The 14,552-nt window shown below is 45.7% G+C and overlaps 1 protein-coding gene across 3 annotated transcripts in view; it reads left to right on the top strand.

Annotated features, from left to right (window-relative positions):
- The window catches only part of rnpc3 (RNA-binding region (RNP1, RRM) containing 3), a 51,483-nt gene extending 44,177 nt beyond the window's left edge, over positions 1–7,306 (top strand). The window contains exons 14-16 of one of the 3 annotated variants that reach the window (XR_006312914.1): positions 2,878–2,961; positions 3,068–3,123; positions 7,108–7,306. Coding sequence is in view for 2 of the 3 variants with exons in the window: in XM_043698544.1 (XP_043554479.1) it covers positions 2,878–2,943 (66 nt within the window). In the remaining variant the exon portion in view is untranslated. Of the gene's footprint in view, positions 1–2,877; positions 2,962–3,067; positions 5,570–7,107 lie in introns of those variants that run through there. The other 2 variants (XM_043698544.1, XM_043698543.1) reach the window with 2 other exon arrangements.
- Positions 7,307–14,552: the final 7,246 nt, after the last annotated feature.

The raw sequence follows: 14,552 nt of genomic DNA, 5'->3' as shown, positions 1-14,552 counted from the left end.
AGGATACTATCTGTCCCCCTAATTATAGAATCCCCTATAACAACTACTTGTCTTTTTGCTCCCCCCTCTTGAATGGCCTTCTGCACCATGGTGCCATGGTCAGCTGGCTCATCCTGTCCAGAGCCCTTTTCCTCATCCGTACAGGGAGCAAGAATCTCATATCTGTTGGACACGGTCAAAGGCTGAGGCTCCTGCACTCCTGAACTCAGGCTCCCCCGACCTGCCTCACTTACAGTCACATTCTGATGTCCCTGATCACTAACTGGATGTGAATTACATAATCTCCCAGGTGTGACTGCCTCCTGAAACAAAGTGTCCAGGTAACTCTCCCCCTCCCGGATGTGCCGCAGTGTTTGAAGCTCAGATTCCAAATCATCAACTCTGAGCCGGAGTTCTTCCAGCAACCAACACTTGCTGCAGATGTGGTCACTGCCATTCACAATGGGATCAGCCAACTCCCACATCATACAGCTACAGCACACCACCTGCCCAGCCTTCTCTGCTTAGTTAATTACTTTATTACTTTGTACAAGTTTGAGTTAAAATACTTTCTGCTATAGTCTTTTTCTAAAAACCAATTAATGGATAAACAGTACTTAGTAAGGGGGTTAGAGGAGGAGGGTGGGTGGGAGACACTACAGTTGTAGAGTCTCGGGTTTAGCCGCCTTCCTGATTTATATACTCCCTGCTTTCCTTCCTGGCTGCCCCTCTGGTCTTCGTCACTTCCCCCTGCTGCTCCCGCTCTTTCTGTGAAGAGAAAAAAAAACACCGCTGCCCGCTACCGGTAAGTAATTTTAAAACAAACTGTCTCACCTTAGCTGTAGCCTTCCGGGTTCGTTTAAGCTCAGCTGCTGCTCGCACTCAAAAAAAAATGTTCTGTTTAACTTGGATTCCATGTTTGATCCAATACTAACCTTATGTTAGTGTTAGACCTATTTCTGCAGAATTTTATAACCCTGTTAAATGATAACTAGAGAAAGTGAGGACTGCAGATGCTGGAGATTAGAGTCAAGAGTGTGTTGCTGGAAAAGCACAGCAGGTCAGGCAACATCCAAGGAGCAGGAGAATTGACGTTTCAGGCAAAAGCCCTTCAGGGCATTCCTCCTGTTTCTCGGATGCTGCCTGAACCTGCTTTGCTTTTCCAGCATCACGCTCTCGACTATTTCATCTGCAGAATTGCATCTTTGCCTTCAAGCTTTGGTTTGTTCAGTCAGTGAAAGTTTAATAGCTAATTTGTTGGGTAATATTTTGCAATCAGCTAGGAGAAAGTGAGGACTGCAGTTGCTGGAGATCAGAGCTGAAAAATGTGTTACTGGAAAAGTGCAGCAGGTCAGGCAGCATCCAAGGAACAGGGCTTATGTCCGAAACGTTGATTCTCCTGCTCCTTGGATGCTGCCTGACCTGCTGCGCTTTTCCAGCAACACATTTTTCAGCTCTAATATTTTGCAATGTCTACCTGACATCGGCTGGGAACAAAATCTTTCGGGATACTTAGCTTGTGGTCAGAAATAATCTTTCTAAAGAATAACTAGTTCTTGACTCCTGTCCAGTCTAAACTTTGAGCAGGACAGTGTGAATTGCAAATATCTTTATTGTCTAAATTTGCTTCTTATTATGAAGTTTTTCAACATATTTCATAAAAACTTCTGTTCACTGTTTTTCGATCATTTCAGAACCTCTTGCCTTCCTATTTTCCATCTGCTCTGAGACATCTGTGCTCTTTTCATTCCTGTATCTTAGTGCTTTAACATTTGTGTCAGGTTCTGTATAATACCGACCCTTTAAAGGTAGTAAGGACAGAAGAGCAGAATACTTTAACTCCAATGAGTTGCACACGTTTAAATGTGTAGAGAGCCATATAGTGCTCATATAAGGAACATAAAGTTGGCCTGCAGATCAAACAGACAATTAGACCAGCAAATGGCACTTTGGACTTCATTATAGAGTCATACAGCACAGAAACAGACCCTTCGGCCCAACTTATCTACGCCAGCCAAGTTTCCCAAATGAAACCAGTCCCACTAACCTGTGTTTGGCCCGTATCCCTTGAAGCTCTTTCCTATTCATGTCCATATGTCTTTTTATTGTTATAACTGTATCTGCATCTACCACTTCCTCTGACAGTTTATTCCACATGCGAATCACTCTCTGTGTGAAAAAGTTATCCTCTCAGGTCCCTTTTAAATCTCACCTTAAATTTATGCCTTTTAGTTTCAGACTCCCGTACCCTGGAGAACAGACCTTTGCTATTCACCTTATCTCTGCCCCTCATGATGACCAGAATTGTACCCAGTATTCCAAAAGTGGCCTCACCAACATCCTGTACAAACATTACCAGGCTATTGAAGTACAGAAATAAAGTCTTGCTACAGTTGTACAGATCTTTAGCGAGGCAACCTGTTTAATGTCTGCAGTTTTTAGTCTTTGTATTTATGGAAGGACAGTTGATAAACCGAAAGTTTGCTGCATTCGTTTCTGGATTGAGGAGGTTATCCTGTGGTGAGAGACTGAGTGAATTGAATCCCTATTGTCTGGAGTTTAGAAAAATGAGTTGAAACAGGACTCTGAAGGAGTTTAACAAGTAAACACTGGGGAATTGGGAACATGAGATTATAGTCTTGGAATAAAGGGTTGATCATTCAGTATTGAGATGAGAAATACTCCTGTTCGGGGAGGATATGCTGATCCTTGATCCCTGGGAATTGAGGGATTTGAGTGGCCAGGAAAGTGGAGTTGAAGCCCAGCATCAGCCAGGATCATGTTCAGTGGTGCAGTGCTAGATAGGCCAGAGAGTCTGCTCCGATTTCTGTTTCGTAAACTCGTTGTCATTGATGTTACATCAACTGTACCGGACATTGCACCTTAATGCCTTCACAGCAATTTGCCCGCTCTGCACGGCCGAAACAAGATCCAGCAGACGGCAGGAGAGGCCAAGGGAAGTGAAGATCAGAGGGTTGTATGGTGAGTCTTTGGCTCTGCTCATTAATGCTCAGTAATGTTGCTGGCATGTCCCGTGGAGCGAGCGTTTAAGGCTCGTTGATGGTTTATGTTTTTCTCTTGGTTACAGTTGACACTGTTCACAGTAAAAGCCCAGTCATCAGTTTGGGGCAGTGATAATTCAGTGTATCCTTTATAATGTATCCTTTTATATATAAAACGCAATGACTCAAAAGACAGCATTGATGCTCCTGTCATTCACTTATTGAGAATTCATGGGGAAATGAGGCCTCTCAGTAACTCGGTCTGTTATTTGAGTGGCCAGGAAAGTGGAGTTGAAGCCCAGCATCAGCCAGGATCATGTTCAGTGGTGCAGTGCTAGATTGGCCAGAGAGTCTGCTCCGATTTCTGTTTCGTAAACTCGTTGAAGAAGGGCTGAAGAAGGGCTAATGCCCGAAACGTCGATTCTCCTGTTCCCTAGATGCTGCCTGACCTGCTGCGCTTTTCCAGCAACACATTTCCATCTCTGTTATTTCTTTTGTTCAGTGACTTGGTTTTAATCTTCAGATCAGTCATGATCACTTTTTAGAAACTCTTCTGCTATAATTGGTGAATAGTCCACGACATCAAGATATCGCAAGCACACGTGGACTCAGCCCTCATTTATTCTTCCTGCTTTGGAGCACGGTGTGTGTCAGAAACCCAGAATGCTGCAGTGATGTTGAGGTTTGAACCGATCTGAACCACAACCCGTTTCCCCTGTGGTAACGTGAGCAGGAATGAGAAACGGTTTTCAGTTGCTGTCAGATCAGTAACCCAGTGGCAAATCCAGTTGCCTGTGGAAGTTTCTTTCACAGTTAAGGGAGCTAAGTTGTCATTGCTCCAATCAGAATGTGCCGCAATAGAGCCTGGGCTCTCCAATCCTGGTACCTGTGCCTCATATTTCAGGCACTTCCCCTCCCCCCCACACCCACAATATCACCACCTCAGAGGGTTATTAAATTAGATTAAATCCCCGCTAATTAGTGTGTGGGACAGAGGCTGTATGGGGTGTTTTCTCTCCAATCCTTGAGCCAAGGAGGCTGTGTCAGGGGATCTCACATCTTGAGGTGGAAAAATTGTTAATAGAATTAGTCGTTAGATTGTACAGGATTTGAAAGTTGCTGGAAAAAAGACACATTTTGTTGAAGCTTTTTTTTGTCTTTCACTCATCAGGACACTTCACAAGAATGCCAACATAAAGGGAAAACAGCATTTATTCTGTGGGAAAGGAGAGTGCTGATTGGTCAGCAAATGAACTCTACATGGTAGCGGCATTGCCTTGAGAATTAATGGTTGACAGTTAACTGCTAGGCTTTGTTTAAATTTTAAACCAGACAAGTTGACTCTGATTAGTCAAAACATCTCCCTGAGAAATGAGTCAGTGAATGGCTGTCACCTATTCTGTTGAGGTGAAACAGGTGCAGTGTGTGTTCTTCCTGTCTACAAATGGCTTTGACTATTAATACATGGAGCTTCCAGTGCCCACAATACACCACACTGAGCCCAACCAACAATCCAGACTTGGTTATCAGTCTGTCCTGAATCCTCTGGCAAATACTGATCAATAGTGTGGCACATCTGTTATTTCTTACAATTTGTCCTGATGTGTGTAAGAAGAAAACCTCTAACAGTCTTTTTTTTAAGCAAAACCAGAGACCGATTAGTGGCTTTCTCCTTCCTCTGTCCTGTTGATCCAGAGTGAAGGATAGACGTCCCCGTGCTCCAGCACCCAATAGCAGTATTGAAATCTCATCATGCTGTAACTGTGGGCTGTAAACTCTACCTGCCATACTGTGCCTAGCCTCATTGGAAGTTTCCACACCACAGCAACTCCTGACATGTCCTCTTTATCTCATTCAGATCATCAGCAGATCCTTCTCTGCTGTTTCTCCACATTGGTCCAGTGTTCTGTTAAATGTATTGACATTGTTTCCATCTACCACTTACCCTGGCAGTGACTTCCTGTCTCCCCACTGAGTAAAGAGGTTTTTCCTGACTTGGATTTACTAAAATGTGTAATGGCCCCGGCTTCTAGTGTCTCCCATTAACAGAATTATTGACTCGGCATCAGCTGAGACTCTTCCAGAATCCTGAAGTTACCAATCAGATCCCCCCTCCGTTTTCTCAATGTTGGAAACAGCCCTCCAGCATGTTCAGCCTTTGTTCATAGTTCAGGCACTGTCCTTGTTACTACTTGTACAGGGAGAAATGGAGAATTGTCTTATCCTGAGAATTTCTCTGAGTATTTAACTTCTACTTCTGGTATCCTGCAATCATCTGGTTCAGAAATGTTCAGGCCCATGAGTTGAGGAAGAGCCAGGATGAGGGTAAAAAGCATTGTTTCTGGATGTGGAGTGTTGCAGTCTGAGTTCTGATGAAGTGTTTGTGGGTCACTGGGAAACATTGTGAATCTGAGAGATGGTAGCCCCAGCACTACAAGGAAGTCCTCATTCTGTTTTTAAATGCCATCATGTTTGGGATGCTGTGGATGTTCTGTACTCTGGGAAAGTGTCAATATCTGCAGTCAGTTGTTGAATTCTTGCTGCTTGAATGAATGTGTTCAACAAAAATAAAAGCTGGTGTAACAAAACTGTGCTTTTGTTAATCAGTGTTTTTGATTTAGGTCCATACTGTTGATCTTTTTGATAGTGGGGGGGAAAAAACCCAAAGAATTGCAGATGATGGAAATTTGAAACCAAAACAGAAATTACTGGAGAGACTCAGCAGGTCTGGCAGCATCTGTTGAGAGAACGCTGAGTTAACGTTTTGGGTCCAGCAATCTTCTTCAAAACTGAATAAGACCTGTTGAGTTCTTCCTGCAATTTATGTTTTTTTCTTTTTGGTAGTGAATTGGATTCCAGAATTTACTTCCCACCCAGATCATTGCTTCCAGATTCCTTGTCTAACCTCAGCCGATGCTCTCTTACTCTGATTCAGACACCCCTCACCTCTCTTCCACTCCCTTACTACTTTCTTCCTCATTCCCAGGGTGATACTTTTAGCAAGGTTTCTGTCCTACTCTCTGTTTATTCCCAGAGCCCAGGAGCCTGCCCTTGAAGCTTTCAACATTCTACTTAATTTGCCCTTGTGGCTCTGATTTCATCACCTCAGCTCATACATAACTGCTCATCTCCTAACCTCGCATAACATGGGGATCTGGTGCTTTTATCACTAACCTCACAATCCTCATTTTCCCACCTGCCTCCTATTCCACTGTACCAACCTTTGCTAATTCCCCGAAACATACAAATGGGAAAAGGCCATTCAGCCCCTCAAGCTTGCTCCTCCATTCAAAAAGGTCATTTCCATCTTCCCCTGATAACCTTTCAGCAGCGTTCCCCCACCCTCCGGATTATGAAGAATCCATCTACACCTGCCCTAAATGTGTCTCCTCATGTCACCTTTGACTAGCCTGCTCTGATTGTATGGTTTTGAAAGTTGGGAAGGCAGTGGTGAAATGGTGATGGGGCTGTGCTAGCAATCTAAAACCCCAGGCTGCCACCACATGTACAAATCCCACACAGTGGCTACTTGAAGTTCAAACTTAAAACTGGTCTCTGTAATGATGACAGTTGTTAAAAACCCATCCGATTCACTAATGTCCTTGAAAAAAGGAAATATTCTATACTTACCTGCTCTGGCCTACATGTGACTCCAGACCCACAGCAACTTGGCTGGCTCTTAACTGCCCCCTGAAAAGGCTGAGCAAGCCATTCAGTTTAAGGGCAGTTAGGGAGGGGCCAAGTTGCACCTTGACTGTGACCCCTGCGTGCATCCCTTGCGCTCCTAGCCTCGCACCCCCCCCCATCATTTGAGGAAAGAATTGCTATCAAACCTCACAGCTGAAAATCTGTATTGGAGTGAATACAAGCCTTGCCTGAGTGTTCTCTGGTGTGGTGGTAATGTCCCTACTTTGAGTGATTGCATATCCCAGCAGGTACATGAGAAAACTATCAGCAAAGTTAGTTTTAATTTAAGCCTTTCAGCCCTGGAATCATCCTAGTTAACATTTGAAAGGGAATGTTCTAATTCTGATGTCCGTGTGTGCTGGTGGGAATGAGAGTTATGTCACCTTACTGATACACACACCACAGATGTTTGCTTTCCTTGATAATGCATTCAAATAAGAAATAAAAATGTTTGAAGCCAAATTACAGCCAACACCTGGAGTAATTCACAACAAGTTTACAACTCGTCCAGCTCCAAACCTGGTAAGTCTCTCCCCGTCTCTGATTGGTGTTTCCCCATTTTGTCACCTTTCAGTCTCTACTATTACCCTAGATCACCCTGGATGTGTCCTGACCCACTGACCCACTGGCAGGACAGACCCAACAGAGGTGGCAGCAGCACAGTGGGATACAGTCAGCAGGAAGTTGCCCTGGAGTCCTCAACACTGACTCCAAATTCCTTGAGGTCTCATAACTTCAAGTCAAACATGGGCAGGAAACCTCCTGCTGGATTACCTTGTCCTCCTTTAGCTGATGACTAGGAAGCACTAAGGGTGTTAAGGATGCAAAATGTCCTCTTGGTGGGGGGGGGGAATTGCAATGTCCCACCACCAAGAGTGGATCGACGACAGCATTACTGATCGAGCTAGTCGGGTCCTAACGGACATCACTGCTAGACTGGGTCTGCGGCAGGTGGTGAAGAAATCGGTCGGAGGGAAAAACATACCTGACAACTCTGTTCACATTGACAATGACAATCAACAGACAGGAGGGTTCCCTCCCAGTTGGGGAACACTTCAGTGATCCAGGACATTCAACCTCGGATCTTCGGGTGACCATCCTCCAAGGCGGACTTCGGGACAGGCATCAGAGAAAAGTGGCCAAGCAGAGGCTGATAGCTAAGTTCAGTACCCATAGGGAGGGCCTCAACCGGGACCTTGGGTTCATGTCACATTACAGGTGACCACCATTGCACTATATACACACACACACACACACACACACACACACACACACACACAGATAGACACACACACAGACAGACAAAGACCCACATGCACACATATATTTTGTGGGGTGAATTTGCACTTGCAAAGTTACATTGTACTTTGCTCAAAAACCGCATGAATTTATGTAAAACTCTGCGATCTCACTTTTTAGATTAGAATCAATCTAAACATCATGGCATAGACAGAGAACACAGGGGCTAACACCTTCAACATATTGTCTAGCTATCACCCATTGTTACAGCTAACCCGAGAATGCAACATTTTAAAAAAAAAGGTTTTGTGATTTACACATGAAAGAAGTGAAACTATCATGGTATTCAAACAGATGAAAGACGCAACAGATAATCCAGGTATTTTTCAATGTATAATTTCAGTTACATCACACTGTAAAGTTTTGCTATAAATTCTGTGTGTTAAGATTGAGCCCTCCACTACCATCTGATGAAGGAGCGTCGCTCCGAAAGCTAGTGCTTCCAATTAAACCTGTTGGACTATAACCTGGTGTTGTGATTTTTAACTTTGCACATTGAGAATACCCTCCATTGTGTTGTGTGGCACTATCACCGTGATAAATGGGACAGGCTTCAAACACACCGAGCAACTCATGACTGGGCATCCATGAGGCGCTGTGGGCCATTAACAGCAGCAGACCTGTACTCCAGAACAATCTGTAACCTCATGGCCCGCCATATCCCCACTCAACCATTACCATCGAGCCAGGGGATCAACCCTGGTTCAATGGAGAGTGCAGGAGGGTATGCCAGGAGCAGCACCAGGTATATCTGAAGATGAGGTGCCAACCTGGTGAAGCCACCAAACAGGATTACTTCCAAACAGCATAAACAGAAAGGGATAGAGCTAAGCAATTTCATCAATAGATCAGATCTGAGATCTTCAATCCTACAGCATCTAGTCGTGAATGGTGCTGGATAATCAATCAAGCGACTGACGGGAGGAGGAGGCTCCACAATATCCTCATCCTCGATGATGGAAGACCCCAGCACCAGGGCAAAAGATAAGGCTGGAGCACCTACAGCAACCTTCAACCAGCAGTGATCAGTCTCGGCCTCCTCCAGAATAGCATAACAATTTACAAAGAAATACTGTGAAAGGGTTTATAAGCCACCAGACCATGGACTCTAAATTAATGACTGAGGTCGTAAATAAGAAGAAATAGTAAAAGTTCATCACGGTTTAATTAATGACTCCTGGGTTTGGGGTACGCTGGAAACCAGGCTGAGACCACCATGCTGGGCTGGGCCTGGCTGAGACCACCATGCTGGGCTCGGCCAGGCCTGGCTGAGAACACCATTCTGGGCTGTGCAGGGCCGGGCCTGGCTGTGACCACCATGCTGGGCTGTGCTGGGCCTGGCTGAGACCACCATGCTGGGCTGGGCTGGGCCTGGCTGAGACCTCACCATGCAGGGCTGGGTCGGGCCTGGCTGAGACCACCATGCTGGGCTGGGCTATGCTGGGCCTGGCTGAGACCACCATGCTGGGCTGGGCCGGGCCTGGCTGAGACCACCATGCTGGACCTGGCTGGGCTGGGCCTGGCTGAGACCACCATGCTTGGCTGGGCCTGGCTGAGACCACCATGCTGGGCTGTGCTGGGCCGGGCCTGGCTGTGACCACCATGCTGGGCTGTGCTGGGCCGGTCCTGGCTGAGACCACCATGCTGGGTTGGGCTGGGCGTGGCTGAGACCACCATGCTGAGCTGTGCTGGGCTGGGCCTGGTTGAGACTACCATGTTGGGCTGTGCTGGGCCGGGCCTGGCTGTGACCACCATGCTGGACTGTGCTGGGCTGGGCGTGGCTGAGACCACTATGCTGGGCTGTGCTGGTCTGGGCCTGGTTGGGACCACCATGCTGGGCCTGGCTGAGACCACCATGCTGGGCCTGGCTGGGCTGGGCCTGGCTGAGACCACCATGCTGGGCCACTGGAATATCCCTAAGTCGTCTCTGAAGCAAGGTCAAGAGTTTTGTGCCGGGGCTAGACCTTCACACAAAGCTGCTGGAATACTCACAACCTGCTGAAGAAGATCACCATGACAAGACAAGAGTGCCCCTTCTAGACAGGAATTGCTCTCCAAGAGACCACCACACCGAGAACCAGCCACACCGAGACCATCTTGCCAGCTGACAGTCCAAACCTGCCATTCTGAGCCTTTGGAAGCATCTCCGACACTGGGCCTGGGCCTGGAGAAGGTGCCTTCCGCTGAAATCTTTAAAAGGTGAGGTACCATAATAAACAGGAACATTAGAAAAGAGCAAAGGAAAATAAGTGAACGGAGTGGTCACGCTCTGGGCTCCTGGGCAGAGGAGTCCACATATTGCACTGTCATCAGGTCCCCGGGATTACAGGTGGCAGAATTCCACCAATTCAATTCACTTCATATCATGTTAAGAGTCAGTTGGAGACACTGAATACTACAACAGTTATGGACCCTGAGAGTATCCCAGTAACTGCTGCAGTAGGCCATTCCAGACCTTGCTGCTTCCCTCATCTCAATGTTCTGGTATAGTTGCATCGATGTGGAAAATTGCCCAGATATACCGGTACACAAAAAGCAGGACAAATTCACCCGGCCAATTCCCACCTCATCAGTCTACTCTCCGTCCTCAGTAAAGTGATGGACGGTGTCAGTAACAGAGCTATCAAGCAGCACCTGCTCAGCAATAACCTGCTCAGTGACGCCCAGTTTGGGATTGCCCCAGGGCCACTCAGATCCTGACCTCATTCCAGCCTTGGGTCAAACATGGACAAAAGAGCAGAATCTGAGAGGGGAGAGGAGAGGGACAGCCCTTATCATCAAGGCTGCATTTAACCAAATGTGGCATCAAGGAGCCCTGGCAATACTAGAGCCAGTGTGAATCAGGGGATAAGTCAGGAGTGGGATGGACTCCCCACTTGCCTGGATGGGGGCAGCTCCAACAACACTCAAGAAGCTTGACATCATCCAGGACAAAGCAGCCCCCACTTAATTGGCATCACATCCACAAGAATCCACTCCCTCCACCAACAACGCTCAGTAGCAGCAGTGTGTACTATCTACAAGATACACTGTGGAAATTCACCAAAGGTCCTTAGACAGCACCTTCCAAACCCACAACCACTTCCATCCAGAAGGACAAGGGCAGCAGATACATGGGAACACCACCCCCTGCAAATTCCCCTTCAAACCATTGACCATTCTGACTTAGAAATATGTCACCGTCCCCTTCATGTCACTGGGTCAGAATCCTGGAATTCCCTCCCTCAGGGCATTGTGGGTCTATCTACAGCACATGGACTGTAGCGGTTCAAGAAGGCAGCTCACCCCCACCTTCTCAAGGGGGCAGTTAGGGACGGGCAATGAATACTGGGCCCAGCCAGTGACACCCATGTCCTGTAAATTAATTTCTGTCAAATTTAGAAAGAAAGTTCTAAAAAGAAATTATTTAATTCTATATTTTGAGAAAGATAGAACTAAATAACAGAGAAACCATATTAAACCTACATCAAACTTTGGTTAGACCACACAGATGGACTCTGGAGAAGCTGTCGATACAATGTGTGAAGCTGGTAACAACACTGAGCAGTTATAGCCATTAGGAAAGGATGGACAGGATTTATGAATTTTTTTTTCAGGCAAAAGATGTTTCATGGAGAGCCTTAAATTTAAGAAAGAATTTGATCGGTCGGACATAGAAAATATCTTTCCACTTGTGGGTAAGACTGGACTCTCAAGGAAATTACAAGACACTGATAAATCCAATCAGCAATTCCAAAGAAATCTCTAACCCAAGTACAGTTGGGTGTTACACCCATGTGGTCAAGGAATATTATTGATGTATTTACAAAGAAGTGAGAAAAACACATAGGAAAATGTAGCTGACAGATGGAAAGTGCCAAGATAAAATCCACTTACAGGGTCCTGTGCTTAAACAAAGGAGACTACAACAGAATGAGGAAGGAGTTGGCTAAAGTAGACTGGGAGCAAAGACTTTATGGTCAGACAGTTAACGAATAGCGGAGGATTTCCAAAGCAATTTTTCAAAGTGCTCAGCAAAAGTATATACCAGTGAAAAAGAAGAACTGTAAGAAAAGGGGTAATCTGCCATAGGTGTCTCGGGAAATAAGGGAGGGTATGAAATCAAAAAGAGAAGGCATACAAAGTGGCAAAGACTAGAGGGAAACTAGAAGATTGAGAAAATTTTAAAGGTCAACCAAAAGCCACAAAAAAACTGTAAACTAAGATAGATTATGAGAGTAAACTAGTTCAGAATATAGAGACAGATAGCAAAAGTTGCTATAAATATATAAAATAAAAAGAGTGGCTAAGGTAAACATTGGTCCTTTAGAGGATGAGAAGGGGCATTTAGTAATGGGATATGATGAAATGGCCCAGGCATTGAATAGGTATTTTGTGTCAGTCTTCACAGTGGAGGACACTAATAACTGACAAGGGAGACAAAGGTATGTGAGGATCTGGAAATAATCAATATCATGAAAGAGGTCGTGTTGGGCAAGTTGGGAACGATGTGTACTATATCAACATCTGTGGGTAACACTAAGATGACTGATAGAGCAAAGTGTGCAGAGGAACACAGATACATTGAGAGAGTTGGCAAAGGACTGGCAGATGGAATGCAATGTTAATAAATGTGCAGTCATCCATTTTGGTTGGAATAACAGTAAACAGGATTATTATTTGAATGGTAAGAAATTGCAGCATGCTGCTCTGCAGAGGGACCTGGGTGTACTTGTGCATGAATCGCAGAAGGTTGGTCTGCAGGTGCAACAGGTCATTAGGAAGGCAAATGGAATTTTGTCCTTCATTGCTAAAGGGATTGAGTTTAAAAGCAGGGAGGTTAAGTTACAGCAGTACAGGGTGTTGGTGAGGCAAAAGTGAGGACTGCAGATGCTGGAAACCAGAGTTTAGATTAGAGTGGTGCTGGAAAAGCACAGCAGGTCAGGCAGCATCCGAGGAGCAGGAAAATCAATGTTTCGGGCAAAAGCCCTTCATCAGGAATAGAGGCAGAGAGCACAGATCATTTTTATCCAAGTCTCGCCCCATTTATCTCTCCACCCTGGAGGCTCTCTGCCTCTATTCCTGACGAAACGTCGATTTTCCTGCTCCTCGGATGCTGTGTGACCTGCTGTGCTTTTCCAGCACCACTCTGATCTAAACAAAGGGTCTGGTGAGGCCACACCTGGAGTACTGTGTGCAGTTTTGGTCTCCTTACTTGAGAAAGGATGTACTCAAGTGGAGGGGGTGCAGGGCAGTTCACGAGGTTGATTCCGGAGTGAGGGGGTTGGCTAATGAGGAGAGATTGAAAAACTGAGACTATAGTCATTGCAATTTAGAAGAATCAGGGCAGATCTTACAGTAGCATGTAACATTATGTAACATAATGAAGGGAGTAGAGAAGATGGAAGCAAGGAAGTTGTTTCCCCTGGCAGGTGTAACTAGAACAAGAGGGTATAGCCTCAAGATTAGGGGGAGCAGATTTAGGACTGAGCTGAGGTGGAACTTCTTCACCCAGAGGGTTGTGAATCCGTGGAATTCCCTGCCCAGGGAAATATTGAGGCTTCCTCACTGAATGTTTTTAAAGCTAAGATAGATCATTTTTTTGAACAGTGAAGGAGTTGAGGGTTATGGTGAGAGGGTGGGTATGTGGAATTGAGGCCATGATCTTATTGAATGGCGGAGTGGGCTTGAAGGACCAGACGACCTACTCCTGCTCCTAGTTGTGATGTTCTTACGAGAAGGAAATCGATGGTGAGGCTGACAGGGTCAGATGAAGAGCAGGGTTGAGGAACAGAAACACTGGCACATAGCAGTTGGGCTGAATGGGGTTATTTTCTGCTGGAGCTGCAATGTCATTTTTGTTTTTATCAACAAAAGTGTGATTGAGGTAAATGTCAGTTATTAAGCTAAAATTCTACTTTGTTGATTAATCATTACTTCTCAGCAAATGGGCTGCAATTCAATGTAAACTGTCCAGCTGCACTCTGTCTTTATCAAGTATTGATTTCTCTGTTATTTGGAAAATTCTGTTTCTGATAATTAATAGTTTGTTCAAATAAGGGTATAAATAATGAGCTGCTGAGGCCACTCAGCCAACTCTTAGGTGAAGATGGAGTTTTTGGTTCTGCTGGTGTTTCTCGGAGGCTGCTTGGCACAATATGACCCACACATGGTGCCTGGGCGGACGTCCATTGTCCATTTGTTTGAGTGGCGCTGGACGGATATTGCAGATGAGTGTGAGCGTTACTTGGCCCCCAATGGCTTTGGGGGTGTTCAGGTATCCAGAGGAATCCATTCGCCCTTCTCGGGGTAAATTGTAATGGCCACAGAAATGGAGGCCTTTTTTCTTTAAACAGAGCAGGTCAAATTGGGGATTATCCCGGCGATCCCAGAGATGAGGGACTTGAGAAATGCAGGGAGATTAAAAAACTGGGATTGTTCTCCTTTGAATAGAGAAGGTCAAGTGGAGATTTAATCAAGCTGTGCGAAATCTAAGTAATCTTTACAGAGTAGACAGAGATTGAAGGGGCGGCGCGGTGGCTCAGTGGTTAGCACTGCTGCCTCACAGCGCCAGAGACCCGGGTTCAATTCCACCCTTGGGAGACT

The sequence above is a fragment of the Chiloscyllium plagiosum genome, chromosome 11, assembly GCF_004010195.1.
Source record: "Chiloscyllium plagiosum isolate BGI_BamShark_2017 chromosome 11, ASM401019v2, whole genome shotgun sequence".
NCBI lineage: Eukaryota > Metazoa > Chordata > Chondrichthyes > Orectolobiformes > Hemiscylliidae > Chiloscyllium > Chiloscyllium plagiosum.
Note: the sequence above shows the minus strand (reverse complement) of the source record. Positions and strands in the feature narration are given on the sequence as shown.